Raw genomic sequence first — 23,770 nt, 5'->3', positions numbered from 1 at the left:
TGTTTTACTAGCGAATGGTTGTTGGAGCCTTATTCGTCACTAAAAATCACTCATACCTTTAGTGGCAATATTTTGGAATTTTGTGGCAACTTTATCGTCACTAATGGTCAAGCTTTTTTGTAGTGAATGTTAGTTGGCAACACTTAAGTGGAGGAATTAGTCCCATGTGGCATGCCACGTCACTAAAAAAATTGGAGTGTTAACTCTTGAGAGTGTTTCTGGTTTCCTAGGATAACGGCGGGGTATTTTTGATCCCAAAATATAATGGAGGGTATAATTGATCTATTTCGTATAGTTTAGGAGCAATTTTGACTCTTTTCCATAAATATAATGTCATAAATTTTTGACAAAAAATAATCTATCAAGTCTAACTTTAAAAAAAAAAAAGAAAACTTGCAATGTAAAATATTAAATCAATACTCTTACGACAAATGAAATAAAAAATATAACATGAACAAGTAAAATTGATAGGAGTGAACATTTACCATATTACCCTATATTTTGGTGTGGGGCGCGATGGAAAGCAGTGAGTTGCGCTCACGTACAAGTTTTTGCCATGCAAACCTTATTGCGCCTTTTCCCGATTTCTCAAACAGAAAATAAAGAGGGAAGAAAGGAAAAATTATCTTCCATTTTTTTTAATCATTTTTTTTCTTTCCCTCTGAAAATTATTCACAATTTTTACATTAATTATTTTTATATATTTTTCCTTTCTAATTTTGTATAGATTGACGTAACAATGGGTGAAGGAGCCTCATCTTCTTCAAAGAAATCCAGGAAACCAGATTGTATATTCTTTTTTTTTTTTTAATCTTTGTGTTTTAAAGATTCAATTTTTATTGGTAGAAAAACAAGAACAGGGTAAATAAATATGCTCCTTTGTTGGAATAGAGATCTGGGTTATTTATAAAATTCAATTTAGGGATCTTATATATGGGGTATTTACATTGTTTTATTAATTGAACCCTACATTAGTGCAAAATAGTACATTTCTTTTGATATTTCGGTGAAATCAACATACTTGTGAAACTCTGGGGTTTTGTTTTGTATACTGGATTATGATCTTGTCTGAATTCGTGTTGTTAATAACGGGTTCATTGTATCTTTGATGATTCTGTTACTAATTCAACACGTTGGAAGTTGAAAAGTATATAAGATGTAAGGTTCATGCCCAAAGCGGACAATATCACACCATGTAATCTAAGAGTATGGTGGGGCTACTTTGCCGCAACAGATTCATCATAGCCATGATGCTACTTTCAATTCTTGTTGAACTTAACTACAAGTCATTTCATGACCTTTCTACTTTTGTTGCTATTTGAATGATGTTTATCTGTATATGCCTGCTTAAAAGTCTTAGATTTCACTGTCTTTTTAAAAGAATTTGATGGCATATTCTTGTGTTGTAGATTCGAGGTTTACCCAACAAGAGCTGCCCGCTTGCAAGCCAATTTTAACTCCACAATGGGTATGCATGCATTCACAGAATCATTTGCATAACTTCTTTAAGTCTTTACTGTATTGTCTTGTTGAATATATTTCTCATTTTATGCATTCAGGTTGTAACGGCGTTTATCTTCCTTGGCATCGTCTTCATTCCTATAGGCCTTGCCTCATTGTCTGCATCAGAAAAAGTACTCAAATATCCATCTCTTTATGGTTTTTGGGAGTTTGTTTTTAGCCGTCAAATGGTATTTGACATGAAATATCTTTCGTTTTTATGCAGGTAGTGGAAATTGTACATCGATATGATGAGCAGTGCGTTCCTACAAATTATACACAATCAGACCTTGCATATCATGATAGGATTGCATTTATCAAAAATAATAAGTCAAACAAGACCTGCATTGTGACCTTGACAGTTAGTTCCGTGTTTCAAATACATTGTTTTTTTCGTTTCTTTGTTCCAAAATTTTAACATTGCGTTGCCTAATCCTTGCAAATTCATTTGCTGAATGTTTTTAGGTTCCTAAGAAAATGAAGCATCCTATCTATGTTTATTATCAGCTGGATAACTTCTACCAGAATCATCGTCGGTATGTCCAATATTTTGTTTGATTCAAGTTAAAGCTCTGTTATATATTATGAGTATAGAAATGAACAGATGTTTTAAACTCATAAAAGACTATTTGTGTGTGTAATTGAAGAGAATAACTCTTCTGATGCAATTGAAGTACTCCCTCCGTTTCAAAAAGAAAGATGTCTTTTTCTTTTTAATCTGTTTCAAAAAGAATGACTCTTTCTTATTTTGGTAACGTTTTAATTTCAGCTTTCTACGTGGCATGTTTAAGGCCACAAGATCAAAGAACAATTTTGTACATTTGACCTAACTTTAATTTAGGACAACAAGATTCAAAAGTCTTCTTTATATTTTTAAACTCCGTGCCAAGTCAAACCCAGGTCCATTCTTTGTAAAACGGAGGGGTATGTTCTCTCGTCTAAGTTGTGTATGTTCTCTCGTCTGAGTTGTGTTATTATGTTGTTCCAGATGACTGTTCCCTTCACTCTCTAGAAGCACAAACAAAAAGACTAAAGAGACAAAAAGAAATGCACAGAGTGAGCTTTTACTAGACTTAGATACATTGTGATTTAAGCTAGGAAGATTTATTGGTATACCAGTTGTTGGGGCGCTGGCTTCTTCTGCTGTATTTATTCATTAATAAGCGTAAAACTTAAGTATAAAAATAAGAACATGCATAAAGTTGAATTTATCGATAAAAATGAAATGGGAAAAGTAACAAATCAAGAAGTTAAAGATGACATCTTTTTTGTAAAATTAAGGAAGTTATGGATAAGTCATTAAATATGTAACTAACGGAAGGATTAAAACTTTTAAGTCATTATTGAGGAGAATTTAGATCTTTAGCAATGGCAAATTTTGTTAGGCGTGCTGATATACACACTCTTTCTTAATATGTTGATGTATAATAATAGAGTTGAAAATAAATTGATATGCGGATAACAGGAACTGGATGAAGTTTATCAGCTTTAATTTTGTCCAGTTCCGAGTTTTTGTTTCTGCCTATGAATTATTTTTAGTAGTACATGCTCAGGAAGGAATAAATTTTCTATTTTGAAGTCCTCTCCTGGTCAAGGAGGCACCGGGACAATTATGTTAATGTAGAAATTCCGTTCCTAGTCTCAGAATTCTGAAATTTAGTGAGACAGATCTGGCCTGACTGTGAAAGAGATCGTGCAAGTTGCCTGTTTTTCCTTTTCTTACTCTGTAGTATTTTATAAGAGATTGACTCTTGCATCGAGAGTGGACATGCTTGAAGGAGAATCACTTCATTTTTTCCCGGTAAATGATACTCACTTAAATGGTATTGAAATCTTCCTATGTTTTCACAGATATGTAAAAAGCAGAAACGATGAGCAATTGCGCAACCCAAATTTTAAGGGCGACTTAAAAAAGACTTGTGCTCCTGAAGACATGAACGGAAATGAACCTGTGATTCCCTGTGGGCTTATCGCTTGGAGTTTGTTCAATGATACATATGGTTTTTCAATTAAGAACAAAGGTTTACCAATCAATAGGAAGAACATTTCATGGCCAAGTGATAAAAAGCATAAATTTGGATCAAAAGTTTTCCCTAAAAATTTTCAGAAAGGAAGTTTAATTGGGGGTGGATCACTTAACGAGAGCATACCTGTTAGTGCAGACTATTGCCCTCTTTTTCATCTTATTATCATTATTCCTTTCCCACATTTTTATTGTTATCTTAACTATTTTGGGTATTTTACATGCAGATGAGTGAGCAAGAGGATCTTCAGGTTTGGTTGAGAACTGCGGCATTACCAGTATTCAGAAAGTTATATGGGAAGATAGAGCATGATCTTGAAGCTAATGAGATCATTACAGTAGTAATACAAAACAATTACAACACATATACATCTGAGGGTAAAAAGTCTTTGGTTCTTTCAACCACTACATGGATTGGTGGAAAGAATAAGTTCCTAGGCATTGCATACTTGACTGTGGGTGGGATTTGCTTATTCGTGGCAATAATTTTCATACTTATGTATGTCATCAAACCAAGGTAAAAGCGCACCCAATACTGTCTTCCCGTTTTGATTCCTTAATCGTATTATATTTATATCTGCAGCAAATCTTTTTTTCTTTACTAGTTAAGAAAACCAAAGTTGACTGCTAGGTATAGATTTGCTGGATTACATGCTTATAGTTTCAATTGTTTGAAGTGCTATAAAAGAATAAAAGAACTCTATGTTGCATTTAAGAATCGAGACGAGCTCATGAAGGGTTAAAACTTTCTGTAAATCTCATTTTCATCATGTCTTGATAATCATTTATCGCACCAGGAGCATGCGTGACAAGATAATAGCTAAATTCCTTTTCATATGGCCAATTTGTTTTGGAAATACTTTTAGTTAATAAAAGCAAGATAATCTGTTTTTGTTTGAAGATATCAACAGAAAATGAAATGATCATGTGAAGTAGGAGGCTGTTATTTTCAGTTTATGAACTTATTTGGAATTCGACCATCATACCATTGATGTTCATTGTGACTGTGCAGGCCATTCGGTGATCCAGCCTATCTGTCTTGGAACTTGAATCCTTCAGGGAACTGATGATGTCTGCATTATCATCCGTCATGCTCTTCTCTCCAAATTTTTCCTGCAGAAGAGTTTTAATTAGCTGGTTTAGTTGTTTAACACTAACTATATTCGATACTTGCAAGTCCTGGACCAGTGACAGCATCTTGTGATTTAGGCATTCAACTCTATTGTCATTTCACTATACATATCATGTTAACCATCAAAACCTCTGCCTTGCAGCTTTATTTCTTTGATTAAATCATTTATTGTGGTGAGATAATCTTTCTAGACCACTGTATACTTTTTTTTTTTTTTATATATGTACTGATCAGAATAGGACTGAACACTGAAATTCATTGTTATATTTGAGCAGACTACACCTGTTTTAATTAGAAAAAAGATACCTTGTGATTACACTCTGAATCATTAGGCTGAGCAAATATGCCTTAAAATTTAGAAAATAGATGTTCATATCAAATTGTGAATTGAAGCACAAAAATATCAGTATATTGTTTTTGTATTGCTTAGGATCCAACTCTTTAAAATGTGTTAAAAGTTAAAACGACATATATAGACAACAAATGTAATACATTAACTAATTGAAAAGCTCCACTCGAGTCCTAAAGTACTATGCTCATTTCGCAATGAATTAAAAAAAATAAAATACCAAAACTCTGTATAATTAGAGTATTGAAAAAAGAACAAATACAATCTATATCAAGAGCTTACATCAGCTGTGTCAATTTTGAGGGGGGCTTAATTAAGTTAAGCTTTCCCTTAATTAATAACAATTAATTGTGGTTAGCATTACAACAAGTTAATCTATATAGCAAACAAAAGCAAATTAAAGAAGAAAAAATGTAAAGATTTCTTGATTGGTTCTTCTTGTCTTGTTTCTTTAAGCATTCTCCAAAATAGTCCAAAATGTATGTAAAGGTGCAATCAATTCTACCAAAGTGTTGACTCTCATAACTACTCTTGATAGAGTTTTCCTTGAAAATGCCATAAATGTGTCTAGAAATGTTGCACTTTTTGTTATTTTCCTTATAGGAAAATCATGCATTGTGACCATGTCTCTATGGATTGTGACTGTTTTTGAAGGTGCCACTTGATGATAAAATGTATTGGCTACTTGTCTTGTAGCTATAAACATTCCTTGGTTCACTTCTATTTTCTCATAAACTTCAAAGCTTGGTGAACTTGAAAAACCATCAGTCTCTTCATCATCCAAGAAGTTGTCATCATTACCAAATCCTAATGAGAAATTGTTTGCTTCTGTTTCATTCATGTTGTTTTGCTGACCACTTGCTTCTCCTGAAATTAGCAAATATTTATCAACATAAAAAAAAAAAAACAAGAAAAGAGTTACTACCTAGCTCCGTCCGATGTTGTTTGACTTGCTACAAAATTTACGACAAACTTTTTAGAATAACTATACTCCCTCCGTCCACTATAAACTGTCATACTTTCCATATTTAGAGTCAAACTAAAAAGACTTTGATTAACATTTTATGATATATTTTTTCATTATATTGATATGCATTGCAATGTAACTCTTCTTAAGTATAGTTTTTGAATATCTAAATTTTTATTTTAAATATCGAATTAATGTAATCTATTTAAATTTGAAAATTCATCAAATTAACTTTCGAAAAATGCAACATGACAAATAAAAATTGACAAAAAGAGTAAAAAATGTGAGAATAGGAAACACTTGTGCAAGTATATATTCTGAAAATACCTTGGAGTTGATCTTGTTCCTCTTTATGGGGACCTGAAATATTTTCTATTGGGACAGTCTTGTAGTCCTCAAGAAAGGCCTGTCAAGTACAACATAAAGCAAATTATATACTTATCTATGCATATTGGATTTCAAGAAATAATGCAAAATAAGAATAATACTTTTGTATCCTAGGTGACATATTTTTCTTTTTTAATTTTTTTCAAGAAAAATGGTCCTATTTTTATAATTAAACACAATTAAAATGATTTACAAACACATTAATAATTAAAAAAAGTGTTTTTGTTTGGTAAATTTTGTATCAAAATCAAGTTGTGTCAGATAAATTGAGACGAAAGATAGTAATAAATTTGATTGCATAGATTAGTGGCATTACCTTGTCATCCTTTTGTGACATACCTACCCATCTCAATCTTTCAACCATAGTCTCAGATTTGAAATCCTCATCAAAATCAGCAATTGGTATGGAATTATTTTGATCATCATCTTCCTTTAATTGGTCCATAAAATTGAAGGAATTACCCAAGTCATGATTGTTATTATGACTATGAGGAAGAAAAGAGAAGTCATCTCCATAATTAATATTATTATAATTTCCATCCCATGAATATTCTTGATTTGTAAGGTCATGTGAAGCTTGGACTACTGAGAGTATTTCTTGTACAATGTCAGTTTGACTTGTTGTGCTCTGATGATACATAACATCATTTGATTGAGACATCACATATCCTACTTGGGGAAAATCTTGCACTTCCAATGGAGGCAATGCAAATCTATGTTGCAACCTTGCACACTCTAATGCTATATCAACCTTCAAATACAAAAAAAAAAATAATAATATGAGAAATAAATAAAGCGATATATAAAAGGGAAAAGGGTCTCAAATATATCTAAACTTTGATTAAAATTGTTGTTACGATACTTAACTTTGGAAAGGACTTTTTACTAGTCTGCACTATTTAATAGTGTATCTCAAAGATATATATATAAATAGTAATGTTCCACGTGGGTACATATATACCTTTAAAATATACTATTAAATAGTTCAGGGGTTAAAAAATACACTATTAAATATTTCAGGAGGGTAATAGGCCCCCTCCCCCATAAAGTTTGGCATGATAACAACAATTTCGATCAAAATTGAAGTATTTTTCAGACCCTTTTCCCTATACAAAAAGACAGCTCGATGCACTCAACATAGATATATTTCCTACATACCAAACACATGCATGATATATAGAAAGACAGCTCGACGCCCTAAGGATTACCTTAGATGGGTGATTGTATGGAAAATGTCCATTAGTGGCAAATGATGGATTGTTATTGAAAGTGTAATTAGCTTCATCTGACAAGTATTGCATCCATTTATTATCATCATTGGTTGGAGTAGGTGCAGCATGATTCATCAATGGTGAACCATGAAGAAGCCTGGATGATGATGAAGTTGTTGTAGTCATCATTCCATAATCACAATCTTCACCTCTTCCTTCAGTATACAATTGATCATTAATGCTACAACCTGATCGATCACTACCATAATGATCTCCAATTTTTGGAACATTCAAACTCTTCTTGAATACGCGACAAAGTGCATAAGCATCCTGCAAATATATCGCTATCTTTTAGATAACCTGATAATACGAAGTATCTTTTTATAAGTTCAATCCTTATTATTACGTACCTGAAGGCCGTTAGCAACTTCACATTCTCTTTCTTCCAAACGATATTCATGCATAACCCAACCGGTTCGAGTTCCATGAGGTGCTCTTCCTCTATAATATACAAGAGTTTTCTTCATTCCAATTGGCCTCATTTGTGAATTTACTTTCCGGTCCTTGCCGGTAGCCTTCCAGTACCCAGCTTTCGTTGCACGATTAGTCCTTGTACCATTAGGGTATTTACGATCACGAGGACTAAAGAAGTACCATTCCATATCTTTACTAGGCAAGAGGGACTTATCTGTAAAGGGGATCAAAATTAATTATCATAAGAATAGTTCAGAGGTGGAACTCATGATTTCCATAATGCAATGATTATTTATACAACTTTTTTTCCTTTTTAGGGACCAGACAACTAATAGCTTCCTTTAAAGCAATTGGAACATGCATGAAATGATCATACAATTTTAGAAATTTTGTTCTACCTGTAAATTAAAGCATCTTTGAATAATTAAAGTGTGTTTAAAAGTATTTAGAATCACAACATGTTTAGTTTAATTTGCACGAGTTGAAACACTAAGAGAATACAAATACTACGGAAAAAGAGATATTTAATGATAATAGATTTTCGTTTTAGCGTAAAAAACATTTAACAACAAACAATCTGTCATTCCATTCAGAGTCACTAAACATTTTATATAGAATGTAATTCATTACGTTATAGATACTCATCTTTATTACTGCTGCTAAATATAATATTCACGATCAAAGAATCGCTATTAAATCCTTTATTTGTTATAGTGAAAGCTTGTTTTATAAGATTTTGCATTTTTTTTTACCCAATTCATGTATCAAAAGTTTTTAAAATTAGTTAGTTACTTATAATATACCTTTCTTGATAATTACTTTGGAATATATCAAGCTATAGCTAGTATTATTATTATTATTTTCTTTATTTCACTAAACATCCCAGAGCTAGATTTAGAGATGATAAGAAAGCCATACAATTATTCTATATAAAATAATAAAACAAGAACCATGGAAATCATGCATGTGTATATACCTGGTAAATCCCATGGTTCACATTTGTAAAGATCAACTTCAGGGATGACTTCGAGTTCGATTTTCCTTCCATTAATCTTTCTTTTCAAATAATAAGCAACAAGTTCTTCATCTGTTGGATGAAACCTGAATCCTGGAGGCAATGAAACTGGTGCCATATATCAACTTCTCCTTTGGAAACTTCAATCTCTTTCTGACAGACAAGTTCCAAAGATACACAAGTTTTTGTAGGATTTAATAACAAGACAAAAAGCAAATCAAAGTTGCCTACTTTTGTCTTTTAAATTTCTCACTTTAATAAATCTTTCTTCTCAAGCTCTCTTCTATTTTTTCCTCTCTAAACAACTTGCTCTAATTTGTTATACATACATAGGGGCAACATATATATAGAGTATTTTAATTTTTTTTGGTAGCAAAAATTCTATGCTTGGAAGTTGTCCTTTCTTGGAATCTGAGCTTTCTTGTACACGTGGTGTTATCTGATTTGTTACATAACCGACCCTATAGCTATAGTAATAATAAAAAAAATAATTTGTTTAGTTTAAAAGGAAATTAAGAGGATCTTTGTCCCTCTACAACTACGTTAACGAGAAACTGTCTCAATGGAAACGAATTGGCGGCTTTTCTTAACTGTCAATCTCCCATGAATGTTCCTTTCACATGCCAATTACATATGAAAAGTTTAACTCCAAAATTTCGATAGTTAATCAACTAAATTATTAAAAAAAAAAAATTTCTATTATATTTTGTCACCCGTTGCTAGTTTTTTTTTTCCGATTAACTATAGCATTGGATATATATTTCTCACAAAGCATATATATTTTATGATCAAACTCATCTATTTAAAAAGCTCTCTAATTAATGAAAGTTGTGGACATATAAATTTTGACAGAAATATTAAAAATGTTTTATTTATTAACAATCTTAAATATACTCTTTGACTTGACTAATTTAAATTAAATACATCCTTGATCTTGTAACATGAATGAAATACAATCTTAAATTCTCGTCAAGTTTAGGAGCATTTTCAACAAAATTCTCTTGATTTTTTATTAATGGCCTGTTTGGAAGGATACTCTGGTAAGCGAATTTGGTGTAATTGATGTAATTACACTGTCTTATCATGTTTGGGAAGATATGTAATTACTTGGTCGGCGTGTAATTGGCAGGGTGTAATTAGACTCTACAATTAGATTGTGAATTGCCGGTAATTACATGGTGTAATTACCACCCGATTACTTTTTATTTGTTATTTTATTTCTCTTTTTATACTAGTTTTTTTACTTCTATTATGTTAAGTTCTTTTTGTGTTTTTATTATTCTAAAAATTTGTAAAAGTTTATTTTTTATTTTATATTATTATAATTTAGTTTCTTCTCATTCTCAACCTTATTTTATGTGTATCTATGTAATTTTTTCGTATTATCTATTTATTTATGTCATGCTTATTTTTTATCAGCATAATTTTATTAGTATTCTAGTTTTTGAATTAAAATAAAACTTTTAGTTAGGTAAGATTATCGACTTACGTTTTCTTTATTAATAAAAAATAAAAATAAATCATATTTATTGCAATATTGAAATTTGTTATAAGAGTATTATGTTAAAATTTTTGTTTTGAATTTATAACTTATGTTATATATTCTTTTCATTTGTTTTAGTAATACTGAATATATATTGCACGTCATTTTTTAATTAGACTTCATAGATTAAGTTTTTGTGAAACATTAATAATTTATGACTTTTTATTTATATATTATTCTTTTTCTTAAACATGCATTTTACGATTTTCGTAGAAACTTCATACTTTTAGTTATTACAATTGATTCAAGTGAAATATTTTAATTTGAAACAATATAAATCAATTATTTTTTCATAATATTAGTTATAGAAAATATGTTTATTAATTAATATATTTTTTAAAAAGAATAGATATCTTAAATATTAAATTTAACTTCATTTATAAAGTTTCTTATTTATGTAATATAAAATTTAAATAATAATTTTTTATTTTTAAAATTTATTATAATTTATGATTGCAATTGTACATCCAAAAAGAACATGTATAATCACAATTTGACATCCACACATAATGTGTGTAATTTAAACAATGTAATTATTAGGTTGATAAATATTATCCTAATAATTACATCAATTTTAATTACTAAGTGACTTTCCAAACAAACCCTAAAAATCCCACGATCCTATAATAATTTAAAACCACTTTGATTTATCATGTGATACATTATGAATTATATTTGGGATATAGCTCAATTTAATTAATCATTTATATTCTTAAGACGATCAAAATATTGTTACTAATAATTTATGTCAAAGTTAAACTTGTCTGTTTTAAATTTTTATTTAGTATGTTACGTGATGGGTCCTACTTTTGGAACGTGAAGATCCGAGGTGGCAAAGTGGGGGAGCAAGTATCATTTGGCAGCTTTTGTCGTTGTTATTTGTCCTTTGTCTATTATAGTCCATACCAAAATTCCCTCTCTATTGTCTTTATCATGTGTGCTTTTCCTTTTGATCAATCTATCTTTTGGTGCTTTTCCCCTTTTTGGGGTTTAATCTTCTTTCTTCTCATATAATACCCAATTTTTATATTACTATTATAATATTCGAATCTACTTTCTCTTTATGTTCCTCTTCCCTTCCCACAAGAGATCATGGAGGAGAATCTACCTAAGTGGTCCCCTTCAAGCTACTCTTCAAGATTCACTTGATTGCTAATTATACTTCCTTCTTTTATTCAACTTATATCTGCATTAAAATTTGATTAAATTTAAATTTATATTTTATAGGATCCAATTTTCGAGGGGGAGGGGCACTCCCACTAAGGGCTTTTCACATTTCATGGATTCAAATTTTAGATATCTGGTTAAGAATGATAGGATTCCAATCATTACGCAACAATGTGTAACGACTTATTTTTATCGTTCGAAATAAGCCACTGGGAAAAGAATTGGGGCCAAAAAACTTTTGAGTAGTCACTTGAAATTCTTAGCATAGTTCAGATTTGGATGAAATTTGAGTCATGCGAGGTCTAGGAAAATCTGGTAATGAATGAGAGATTCAATAATGATTTTGGTTACATGAGTGGTATCCAAGACATTAGGGAGCCTGTACGGCTTTACGAAATAAAATTCGGGTGAGTAGAAGTCCTGAAACTGATCTTAGCGTGAACAGGTAGTTTTTGAACGTCAAGGGTTGAATGTGTGTTGTGTAATAGGGGATTCAAACTATAATTTCGACCTTCTGTCTCCACGCAAGTCACCAGGGTGGGTCCGCAGTGGCGGGATAGGGTTCGCCGTAGCGGTCTAGTCGCGAGTTAAGTCAGGATTAACCCCAAAAACGTTCTGCAATTTTCGTTCTTGAGAGCTAAGAAACGACCCAGTACGAGCTCTTGACAATTTTCCACTTTCTCTAGGCGCGAAAGGTAAGGTTTTTACTCCTTTAATCATTTTTCGATTCGTAGAACTTAGATTTTTCGGGCGATTATCATTGGGGAGGGTTTTGACCTGAAATTCTAATTGTGGAAAAGGCCCTAAGTTGGTATTGGGATCTTGGGCTTGGCCTAGGGTTGATAATTTTGATTGTAATCAGGGTAATTAGGCCTCGTTTGTTGACCGTGCATTAATTGATTTTATGTTTGTGTGATGTATGTTGGTAATTGCTTCATTGTAATGCATGCATATATGTGAATGAAACACTTTCAATCAAACCTACTGAAATGAGTACGAATGAACAACTCTATTGTCATGATTCAATACTTGATTGTATGATTATGAGTGTGTATATAATGAGTGTGAATGTGGTTGTGGTTATGTTGCTGAGATCGGGTGTCACGTTCGATACATACATTAGATTAGGTATCACGTTCTGACACTATTGAATCGGGTGTCATATTCTGACACACTAATTGAGATCGGGTGTCACGTTCCGACACACTAACATTTTGAAATTAATTCCATGAGAGGATCATTGAATTGTCATATCTACTTGTTATTGAGAATGTGAAATTGTACATTACTCCTGAAATGATGACAAATGTATATATTATATTCTCTACATTTCATGTTTACTATGTTGTGACTGCCTATATATGTTTCACATGCTGGAATAGTCGCGTGATCCTATCAATATACCGTGATTGTGTACAGATACTGCACTTACTTGTTCTTCATTGAATACATGACATCTTCAGACGGCTATTGATAGACCTCAACTAGGAGATTTAGTGATTGAGATTGAATTTCAAAGGTGAACCGGTTCTTTTAGGCTACCGTTTAGTCCAGATCCTTCGGAATTCTTCTGATTCGATATTAATCACTCCTAATCCTAGCCTTCAAACCTTACTCTATCATGTAAAAAGAATGAAGTTACACTATGATATTGTACTCTATCGTTATCCATACTCATGTTGGTATCTCATACCAATTATTCATATTTAATTCAAACAAAACTATTTTTTCCCCTTTAAACAACTGAACTTTGTCTCATTGGAAATCTAAAGCAAAAGTTTGATTAAAAAAACGAGTTGTAAGTTGTAACATAGTTTGAACATGAATATAAAGTGACGTGATAATATTCAAGTTAATAATATATTCAAAATAATTAATACTACTTTAATTTCTTAATAATATATTTAAGTAATTAATATTACTTTATTTTCCCTTGCCAACTAGAAAAGATTTGCCTAAAGGATGTCTCCCACATTTCTTCTTTTTTCTAGTCTGAATGCATACAATGGACGTCACAAGAACTTACAACCCCATAGAAGGTAACGAATAAAAAAAAAACTAATTTAAGAATTATGTTTAGATTATTTTAATAAAAAGGCAAAAAAAAAAAGCATTCACTTGTTTCCTTCTAATCATCAAAGCATTTTGTGCTTTTCTTTTTTAAGGTATTTGAGTAATATTATAATAATGATTTGCATAAACGAGGCGTATTAGGGATTAAGAAAGATTAATTAATTATTAAATTATCTCCCCATGCATAAAGCTACATAGTGCTTACTTTATCCAACTCATCTTAAAATGGGTAATAATCATTGATAAAGAATATCTTTGACTGATTTAGGGTTTAATTTTGACGTATAATCAAGTTGATAAAGTAGATTTTTATTTTTTTATGATAATGGATAGGGTCTCTTCTTTTACACGCAGTCATTCTTCTGGTTTATATATATATATATATATATATATATATACTAGATTTTGCATTGGAATGTGAAAAGGGGATCAATGTATGCTAGTTTCCATGAAATTATAGTTGAGGAGAGGTGAAAAAATTAGCCCAAATCCATATAATTTGCTTAACTCGACCAAGTTTTAGTTAAGGAAAAATAACCAAATTGAATATATATATTTATATCATATCTTACAACTCTAATTTATATTTTACTATAGTTACACCCTCCGTTTATTTTTAATTGTCATGATTTCTATTTTTAGAGTCAAACTATAAGAATTTTGACTAATATTTTAAGATATATTTTTTAATCATATTATTGTGCAAAAATTTAAATTTATAGTAATTTTGATATAATTTTTGAATATCTAAATTTTTTGTTTAAAATATCAAATTAATATAATCTAATTTAACTTTATAAATTAGTCAAATTAACTATCGAAAAGTATATCATGTCAAATAAAAATGGACGGAGAGAATATTAATTTTCAATTTATCAACATCATGGCTGGCAGAATGTCCCCTTGCGGGTTGGGAGATGATTTCACTGAAAATGGTGATTTCTATAAGGGAGAGAGACGAAGGGAAGACTAGGAGGAGAGATAGTGATCAAAATATGTATCTGATAAAATATGTATACATATGTAAGGCTAAATACATACGCAGGTCTCTAAAGTTGTTCGCGCATTCCCCCAAGTACCTCAACTAACCCAGATTCCTATTGAATCCTTTAACCCCCTATAATTTGATCTTTTTAAATATTCTTAGCTGATGTGGAGCCAAACGTGATCTCACGTCCTTTAAGCGTGTGCAGACGCTTTAAAAGTGCTGATGTGGATCTTCAACCACCCATCAACGATCTTCTTCCCCCTTTTGACCCTAATTTCTCCCATTCTTCCCTTATTTCTTCTCTTTTGTTTCTCTTCATCACTATTTCTCCTCTTTAGCTCATTCTATGATATCTCTTTTTCATTGGTTTCTTCTTAATCATCAAGTTCCAATGTCGAATTTATCTTTTTCATCAATTTCTTCTTCTTCAACTGCGAAGGTACTATGTCAATGTGGGAACGTTGTGGAAATGAAGACCTCATGGACGCAATCCAATCTTGGACGTAGGTTCCTTTGTTGCAAAACTTCAAAGGTAAATCAAATTCATTTTTTTGTCCAATATAGTAAAGAATCACCTTATTTATAATTCAATTTTTTCTTTAATTTTGTAGGCACGAGGTGGATGTGGATATTTTCGATGGTATGATGATGAAATGCATGCTCAAGCTAGGAGGGTGATATGGGGTTTGTTGAAAAGAGTCAAAACATATGAATTGGAGAGGAATCGATCAAGAAAAGTATGAATGATATGAATTATCATAGGGTGATATTGGCTACTTGGATTTGTGTAATAAAATGATCTTAGTTGGTTCATTTGTCTTTTATTAGATTCCTTCATAAAAGTGTGTATGGTAGATTGTAGTGTTCTTTATGGGCAATTTTGATCGCTTTTTCTATTGTAAATGCCTTATGTTTTTATTGTACTGATTTAATTGAAGGAATGAAGATAATTTGTGTCTCAAAAGCTGTAAAAATTGATCATTCATGCCATTAATTTGCTCTAGTGAGGTCCAAGTTTTAAAGCAGTCAATACAAATTTCTGCTGCTAATTACACAACCAAAAAGTGCATTAGATGTTCCACGCTTGTTTTTCCTTGACTGAGTGATTCGTTGCAACTGTGAACCAGTGACAACATCTCCACCATTCCACTTGAGTCCTCGAGGCTTATAACCAATATCAATATTGTTGGAGATTCATCCTTATAAACTCTCGGATTGATAGCTTTTTCTCCTAAAGTACCAGGCTGCATAGAAATATCTTAAAATGAGACTTTATATAGTAGAGTAAGAAATGAACAAAATTATGTATACACTTACATTAAATGTTTGACTACCACTTGCATTTGTATAGATGCCAAATCCTATAGTCTTGGTCCTCTTTTGTCTTCCTATTGATATTGAAGCTTCCAATAACCCTTGGTTGATCAGGTTGCTGACTTGATACACCTCAATGTCTCTACTAGTGCCTCTTCCAATTTCTCTGCCAGTGTCAGTACCTCTCCCAGTGCCTCTACCAGTTCCTCTGTCAGTACCTCTCCCAGTGCCTCTTTTAGTGCATGTGCCCCTACTTATAGTAGGTTGTTGCTCTCTTCTAACAGCTGAAGAATCAAAACACATAGAACTGCCTTGATGATTGAATACTGGTGGCTGACTTGAGCTTGATGGTCTACTAAAAAGTGGTGGCTGACTTGAGCTTGATAGTTGGATAATCAATGGTGGCTGGCTTGAGCTTGATGGTTGGCTAGACATTGGTGGTTGGCTTGAGCTAGGTTGTCCCATTCCAGCCTATTAATACAGTAATAATAATTGATTATTGTAAATAATTGAAGCTTATTGTAGATGTATTAGAAGAGAATAACAACTTACCAATGTTGGAAAAGATTTTTTGTTGTGGCCTACTTGATGACACAGGGAACAAGTCATTTTTACTCCTCTTTCGGACAACTTTCCATACTTTTTCCTAGGCTCATTCTTTACCTTTCTTCTGCACTTTGGTGGCCTACTAGGCATGACTTTTGGTTCAGAAGGTTCAATCACTACACCACTAGTGTGAGGCCATTTTCATGTTTGGTATTGACTGTAGAAAATGGTTATAATCCTTCAAAAAAGTCTCTTTCCTATACCAATGTACCACTTCATGTTCAAGTTCTATGCCTTTGTGCTGATATGCAAGCACAACATGTTGACATGGTATGCCCCTCAATTGCCATGTTCTACATGTACATGTCTTCTTCCTTATATCAACAATATGTCTGTACTGACCATCTAAGATTTCACACCCAATATCACCATTGAATCTAACTTCACAAAATCTAGCAAGATCTTTGTTCTCTTCAAGTACTACTCTAGCCATAGGAGAGATATCTGAGATTCAAGTTTCAACAAATTGCCTCATTACAATATTTCTGTTCATTATCTTGTGCCTAATCTCCTCTAACATAGTTATGATAGTCTTATGTCTAGCAACTAGTATCCAAGAATTAAAATTTCCACACATTTTTTTCAACAATGCCACACTTAGAATGCTCTTTAAAATATGCTTTGCACCAAGTAGTTTTTTCATAATGCAACAAGTCCTCACAAATTTTATTACCTAATTTGTTGAGTTTGTCCATCTCATCTTCAAATTTCACTTCAAAACTTGACTTAGCACATCTCCAGAACTGTTTCCTTCTTTCTTCACCACTCCATATTTGATGCCAGTTGGACCAGATATGTCTAGCACACCTTCTTTGCTCACTATCTGGTAGGAACTCATATAAAGCTGGTACAAGGGCCTATGTAAATAATTGTAGCACAAACATTAAAAAGTATTAGCAACACAAGAAAAAAAATGAACAATACAATACAATACAAAAACCATCTAACCTTCTGCATATCTGACATAACAGTCAGTCCATGTCCTGTGCCTAAATTCAGATCTTCTATCAAATACTTGAGAAAAAAACTCCAACTATGTTTTGTCTCTATGTCAACAACAACCCATGTGATTAGAAACATCTGTTGATTTCCATTTCTACCAACAACAACCAACAATTCTCCCTCGCAAGAACCCTTCAGAAAACATCCATCAAAACCAATAATTTTTCTGCATCATTCCAACCAACCCCTCTTCAATGCATCAAAGTAAACATAGAAGTAAACAAACAAAGTTTTTCCTGGCCGAGACTCTCTATCTGTCCTCACCCAACAGGAAGTACCAGGATTAGTATGTTTAATCACGTCTGCATAATTACAAAATCTTGAAAATTCCATCTTTCAATCACCTATGAACTCCTTGATAATCCTCTTTTTTGCCCTATGACAAACAGTTCTTCCAACATACAACCCAAATTTTTTTCGCACCAATTCCTGAATTTCCCATAATCTTATATATGGTTGACAGGTAATTTCATCCTTGAACTTTTCTGCAACAAACTTAGACGTACACAACTTGTTCTTGATTCATTGAGGACATACACGCACATGATAATAATTTTTGACAACAAAATCACCAGAATCTTTATATAACTAGCGAACAACAATACCTAGTTTTATATTCACAAGAATAGTTTGCAACAGTTTTCTAAATTGTTCAGCACTTTCAAATACCATACCAAGCTCAAAAATTGCTACAACACAATCAGGATCAAATCTTACCTTTTTACTTTTTCTTCTTCTTGGTAAATCAACACCCTTCACAAATTCTGGATCCAATTCATCCTTACTGTCTTCACTATCCAATTCTGAGCTATCTAATATTGCTCATCACCCCTTATTCTTCCAGTGTATCTAGCAACCTATTCTTTCCTATTTCTTCAAAGCCTCTATCAATACCAGCTGTTCCAAGCTTTATTTTCTCAGTTTGAGTAGGTTTTTTCTTTTTCACTTTGTTTCTCCTTTCATTTCTAAGAGATCTTAATTCTTCATCAACCTCAGAGTCATCCACATTAGGAATAACATCCTCTTGAGAGTCATCACTACTTTCTTCATTTGATTCAGTCCATTCCACATCTAGATATGATATATCCCCTAGATCAACTTCCACATTAACATTTTCTGATTCAGCCTCATGAATCAACGCTTCACTTGCAGTCACATTTATATCGTCTAAGTCTTCTTCAACGACAGACCCACAAAGCAAACCCGTTGTGACCACTTCTACATCATCCACCACATGCTTCACATAAAGGTCTAAAAAGTCACCATCTTTTAGGTCTTTGATGAGATTTACTAAAGTGAAATCAGTGTCCACCTCAATAAGCCATTTTTTGTGGGGTCTTTAACACAGAACCCACCAACAACAATATACCCAATTATTTAGTGTAAAAAAGTAACTCAATTATTGAGAAGTGGTCCTTGTCGATATTAACATATTCCACCTCGACTTTCCCTTTATAAGTAATTCCAGTTTTGTCCTGAATAAACTTACCACCCTTATGAAAACGAGTTATAATAATGGTGTCCATAAGATTCCCTGAAACAAGGCCCCAAAATTTATCTGACATGTTATGAACAATAAAAACCAAAAAACCCTAACTTTACCAGATATTAACAACAACAACCGCATTGATACTAAAACCCAGTATATATCAATAAAAAACACAGGCTAAACACATATATTAAAAACACACAACCAGTACAACAATAAAAATTACATAGAAATTAGGGAATCAACTCACCTCACACTCGTCAACTCGAAAATCGCAAATGAACTCCAAAATCGTCTGCAATCTGTGATGATTCCTTCAGCAAAACACTCGAAATCACTTTAAAACTAAGAATTTTTGTTGTAAAAGTCATTGACAGGGAGAGATCTTAGGGTTTTCTTGTTTAGAAACGGGTTAGAAGTGTTTTTGGGGGAAATTGGTTTTCAGGTTTGATGATTTAATATGTGGCACTGACGTGTAATTGGGTTGGAGTGTATTGGTCAAAATTTCCACGTGGAAAAGTTTCATCTCACGCGCCCAATTATCAAAAATAATTTATTAAAATTTGGCTCCACATCAGCCAAGAATATTTAAAAGGATCAAATTATAGGGGGTTAAAAAAATTCAATAGGAATCTGGGTTAGTTGAGGTACCTGGGGGGAAAACGCAAACAACTTTACGGACCTGCATTTGTATTTGGCCTATATTTAATTTTAAGTGTATATGAATCTGATAAAGTGTATATGTATCCAACTTAAAATTGCATGTATATATGAGAAAATAAAATTTATGGTAAAAAATTAAGAAAAAAAATATTTTTTTGTGAATTCTTCTAAGATGAAATTTAGGGAAGAACACATGATTATTAAATTGACATGTTTCAATTACATTTCATATTTAGGTACACATAAATTAGATGTATCTCTTAACATGTATTTGAGATACATGTATCAAGATGCACCAAATACATGTATCTGGAGATTGAAATATGATAGCAACTATAATATCAAAAACTCATGGAATAATAGGTGATCATTTTTAAGGAATTTGGGCTCGAGTAATTTTAACGAAGAGAAAAATTGAGAAATATCAAAGATAATAGACATAATTAAGGCTATATAATTTTTGTTTCGATAATTGTGCTTTATAGCTATAGTTTTGTTTGCTATGTAGATTGTGGTTCGTATATTTCGCTTGCAAATATACAAACATGGTGAGTATATACGAACTGAAGTTGCAGTTTGTATATTTTGCTTGTGAATATACAAATAGGGTAAGTATATACAAAATCTATTTTTTTTCTTATACATTTAGAAATTTTTCATAACTCTATTTGTAAAGTATTTCACTTTTCAATATACAAACAAGACAATTTATTATAATTTTTTCATAAACTGTATACAAAGAACTAGGGTAAGCATATACAAATTCTGAATTTATACAATCAGAAATTGAATTATACAAATTATGAATATATACAACCATGACCAAATTATATAAATTCTAGATTTATATAAGGAAATCGAATAGCAAAATTTTGTGAAACTGTAACTGCGGATTAAAAAGAATTGAAACTATAGCTATATTATATAGTATATTCTAGATTTTTTTTTATTTAATATAATTTTAAAAATAGAAACTTGAAAAACAAAAGAGTATACTTTAAAAAAGAACCATATAAAATACAAAATAGTATAAAAATGATACTAACATAGTATATCACTATAACTTGAAAACTACATTACAACTAAATTGTTTTTCAATGAAGTAAAGACTCGAAGAATCTCGTTAAACTTCATATCTATATGTGCTTTCAGATCATCAATCTCTTTCTTCAAGTTAACATTAGTAAGCGATTCCTCACTACGAACATTATGGTTTGTTTTGTGTGTGCAAAAAAACTTATTACTTAAATGCTCGCTTTGATCATCATCATTGCTACTTCTAAAAATAAAAAAACCAGCCAAATTAATTAAACCTTTTTCATTTTTCGTTGGTACAATGTTCTTCACCTTATCAGCTGCTAAGCCAAATATGTGCAAATAAACAAAATCATGCGGCAATTGTCTATAAAAAGTTTAGGCAGTTATGTACAATAAATAGACCACTCAAATAGGGCAACACTCATGTTACAAATTTGCAAAGCTAAAGAAAATCCACCTAGTCTATTATATTCAGACTATCTCTTAAACTTTTGGGAACAAACTTCAAGAGTAATATTGAATATATCAACTCCCCAAGCATATATGAGTTGTAGTTCCCACTCTCAATCAAATCGAAGTGTGACATATCAATTATTTTACTCTATGTTAACAGTAAAAACGTGTTCATAAAAAATAAAACTGTCACTTCACTGCATCAATATTGAACTTGACTTGGCCGGCACGAATCAAAGAACCAAAATCATACCATGTCACCGTTGAAGATCCAAAGTAATGTTTCACCAGCCAATACTGTGTTTGAATTTTGATTTATGTATTACCATTATACATCAGCCCAGTAGCAAGAAAAAATTCTACAATTTCAAAATAGATGTAACATCCCGTAGTCAAAATAGATCAAAAAATCAATTTTTTCAGAAAAATCTGCAGGTGCAACCAACGGTGGCATCGACGGTCTGTCCTGCACAACCGTCAATGGGATCAGATATTTCCAAAAATTCAGTTGAAAAAAATTGACGAAGTCTTGATTGAAGGACGGATCGACGGTCCGTATGTTTGACGACGGTCCGTAGTCCGTGACAGTCGATCGAGTGCCCCATTCACCCACTCTCTGACAAGAGCTACGGATGACCAGCATGGTCCGTAGGTGGAAAATTTGCAGGCAGTTAAGAAGAAATGCAATTGGGTAAACTTCAAATAATAATAACTCTTAGCACAAAATGAATTAGGTGTCCCGTGACCTACACACAGATAGCTAATTGAATTATCTTTCCATATCCACTGAGTTTGATAAAATCAGACCTCCGAGTAAAAAGTTATGCCTATTTTAGTAAAGGTCTGTCGAACAGGCCCTAACGACGGGGCGTCGGGCAGACGACAGACTATCAGTCTTGGCCGTCGTTTGGCCCGACAACAACTTTTTAGGGGTCTTTTGGACCTTTCCTTCTCCGTTTAAACTCTAAATTACGTCTTTTTGACCCTAATCATCATATATTAGTTAGTTTAAGCCTAGAAACATAATTAAAACATATCCAAGTCAAATCATTAAATCAAAACTTAGAAAATTAGAAGCAAGAGAGGAGAAAAAAGCTCAAGAACCCTTGTTCAAGAACACCACAAGCTCCAGCAGTTTCAGCCTCGAATCTTAAGTCATTTTCCGTGGATTTCATCACCAAGTATGTGAAATTTCACTAGTGGGTTTCTTTCACCCATTGGGTCCCTAATTTTCAGTCAGATTATTGATTCTCTTATCATGATTAAACCTAGGATTTCTAGAACTTTGATAGAACTTCATGATTTAGTTAATATTTGTTCCAAATCAGATTATCATGTTATTACTCAGATTATCGCATAAATTTCAGAACCCTAGCTATGTATTTCTTTCGTTCTTGAATTACACATGCTAGGTCAGATTTTTCAGACACTTCAGATGTACATGCCTCAGTTATAAATGCATAATTACCAAATTAATTGTTGAATTCTCAGTTTGCATATTCAGTTTTGAGGTATCCGTTATTTACAAAAACTCAGTCATAATCAGTTAATTTACAAAATTCATTGGGAGTAGCATAATACCGAGTTGGACTAGAGTTTAGCGTACCCAAAAGTCCCAGAACTACTAGCCAAGTAGGGTGGCAATCAGTTTAGTGATCACGCTAGCATGTCTTTATACCTTTGGCAGGGTATATTGGGTCTTGTCGATGGGGCATATACATCGGACTCCACATTTAGCTCATGTGATTTTATTATCAGTTATTAGTAGCTCCCACAGATCAGTCAAGCTCTCTGCATTTACTATTTATCAGTATACTTAGTATTCAGTTTCAGCATGTTATAAATTGGTCATTGCATTTAGTTAGCTCAGAAATTCAATATATCATGTTCAGATTATTATAGTTGCTTTTGTGCTTGTTCAGTTATGTTTTATTTCAGCTTTACTCTATCCTACATGTTCAGTACCTTTCAAGTACTGATGCATACGTGCGCTACATTTTCTCGTGATGTAGGTTCATGTTCTCAGCATCCAGATCATGCATAATCTCCAGTTCAGCAGATTCAGTGGTGAGTCCTCATTCTCCGAGGACAATAGTCATGAGTTTCATTTCAGTCTTTAGTCATTTAGTTTCAGTTTTTGCTAGATTTATCTGGGCTTGTCCCAGTATTTCTAGTCTATTTTAGAGGCTATTTTCAAGCATAGTTAATTTCAGCTTAGTAGTGAGTTAATATTTCTTTGTATTAAACTCGTCGATTTTTTCATATATCTCAGTTTTAGCATATGGGTATTCCCCATCTTTTCATTATAATTATGATTTAGCTTCCGCATCAGTTTATTATCTTTAGTATGCTCATGATCACATCAACAGGGTTAGC

General features: G+C 32.2%; 2 protein-coding genes across 2 annotated transcripts; one reads left to right on the top strand and one right to left on the bottom strand.

The window, feature by feature from the left end:
- The first annotated feature begins 588 nt into the window (after positions 1 to 588).
- LOC101262267 (ALA-interacting subunit 5) lies at positions 589 to 4,837 on the top strand. Its single transcript, XM_004231579.4, has 8 exons — positions 589 to 788; positions 1,410 to 1,468; positions 1,560 to 1,634; positions 1,727 to 1,861; positions 1,966 to 2,036; positions 3,352 to 3,652; positions 3,751 to 4,040; positions 4,536 to 4,837. The coding sequence occupies exons 1-8, from the start codon at positions 740 to 742 to the stop codon at positions 4,588 to 4,590; spliced, it is 1,035 nt and encodes a 344-aa protein (XP_004231627.2). The 5' UTR covers positions 589 to 739; the 3' UTR covers positions 4,591 to 4,837.
- Positions 4,838 to 5,221: 384 nt separating this feature from the next.
- On the bottom strand, positions 5,222 to 9,376 carry LOC101257320 (NAC domain-containing protein 54-like). Its single transcript, XM_010317421.4, has 6 exons — positions 9,020 to 9,376; positions 7,980 to 8,257; positions 7,567 to 7,899; positions 6,675 to 7,109; positions 6,299 to 6,377; positions 5,222 to 5,871 (listed from the first exon to the last, which is right to left on the bottom strand). Exons 1-6 carry the CDS (start codon positions 9,174 to 9,176, stop codon positions 5,456 to 5,458), a joined length of 1,698 nt encoding a protein of 565 aa, XP_010315723.2. The 5' UTR covers positions 9,177 to 9,376; the 3' UTR covers positions 5,222 to 5,455.
- Positions 9,377 to 23,770: the final 14,394 nt, after the last annotated feature.

This window comes from Solanum lycopersicum, chromosome 2 (genome assembly GCF_036512215.1).
Source record: "Solanum lycopersicum chromosome 2, SLM_r2.1".
NCBI lineage: Eukaryota > Viridiplantae > Streptophyta > Magnoliopsida > Solanales > Solanaceae > Solanum > Solanum lycopersicum.
Note: the sequence above shows the minus strand (reverse complement) of the source record. Positions and strands in the feature narration are given on the sequence as shown.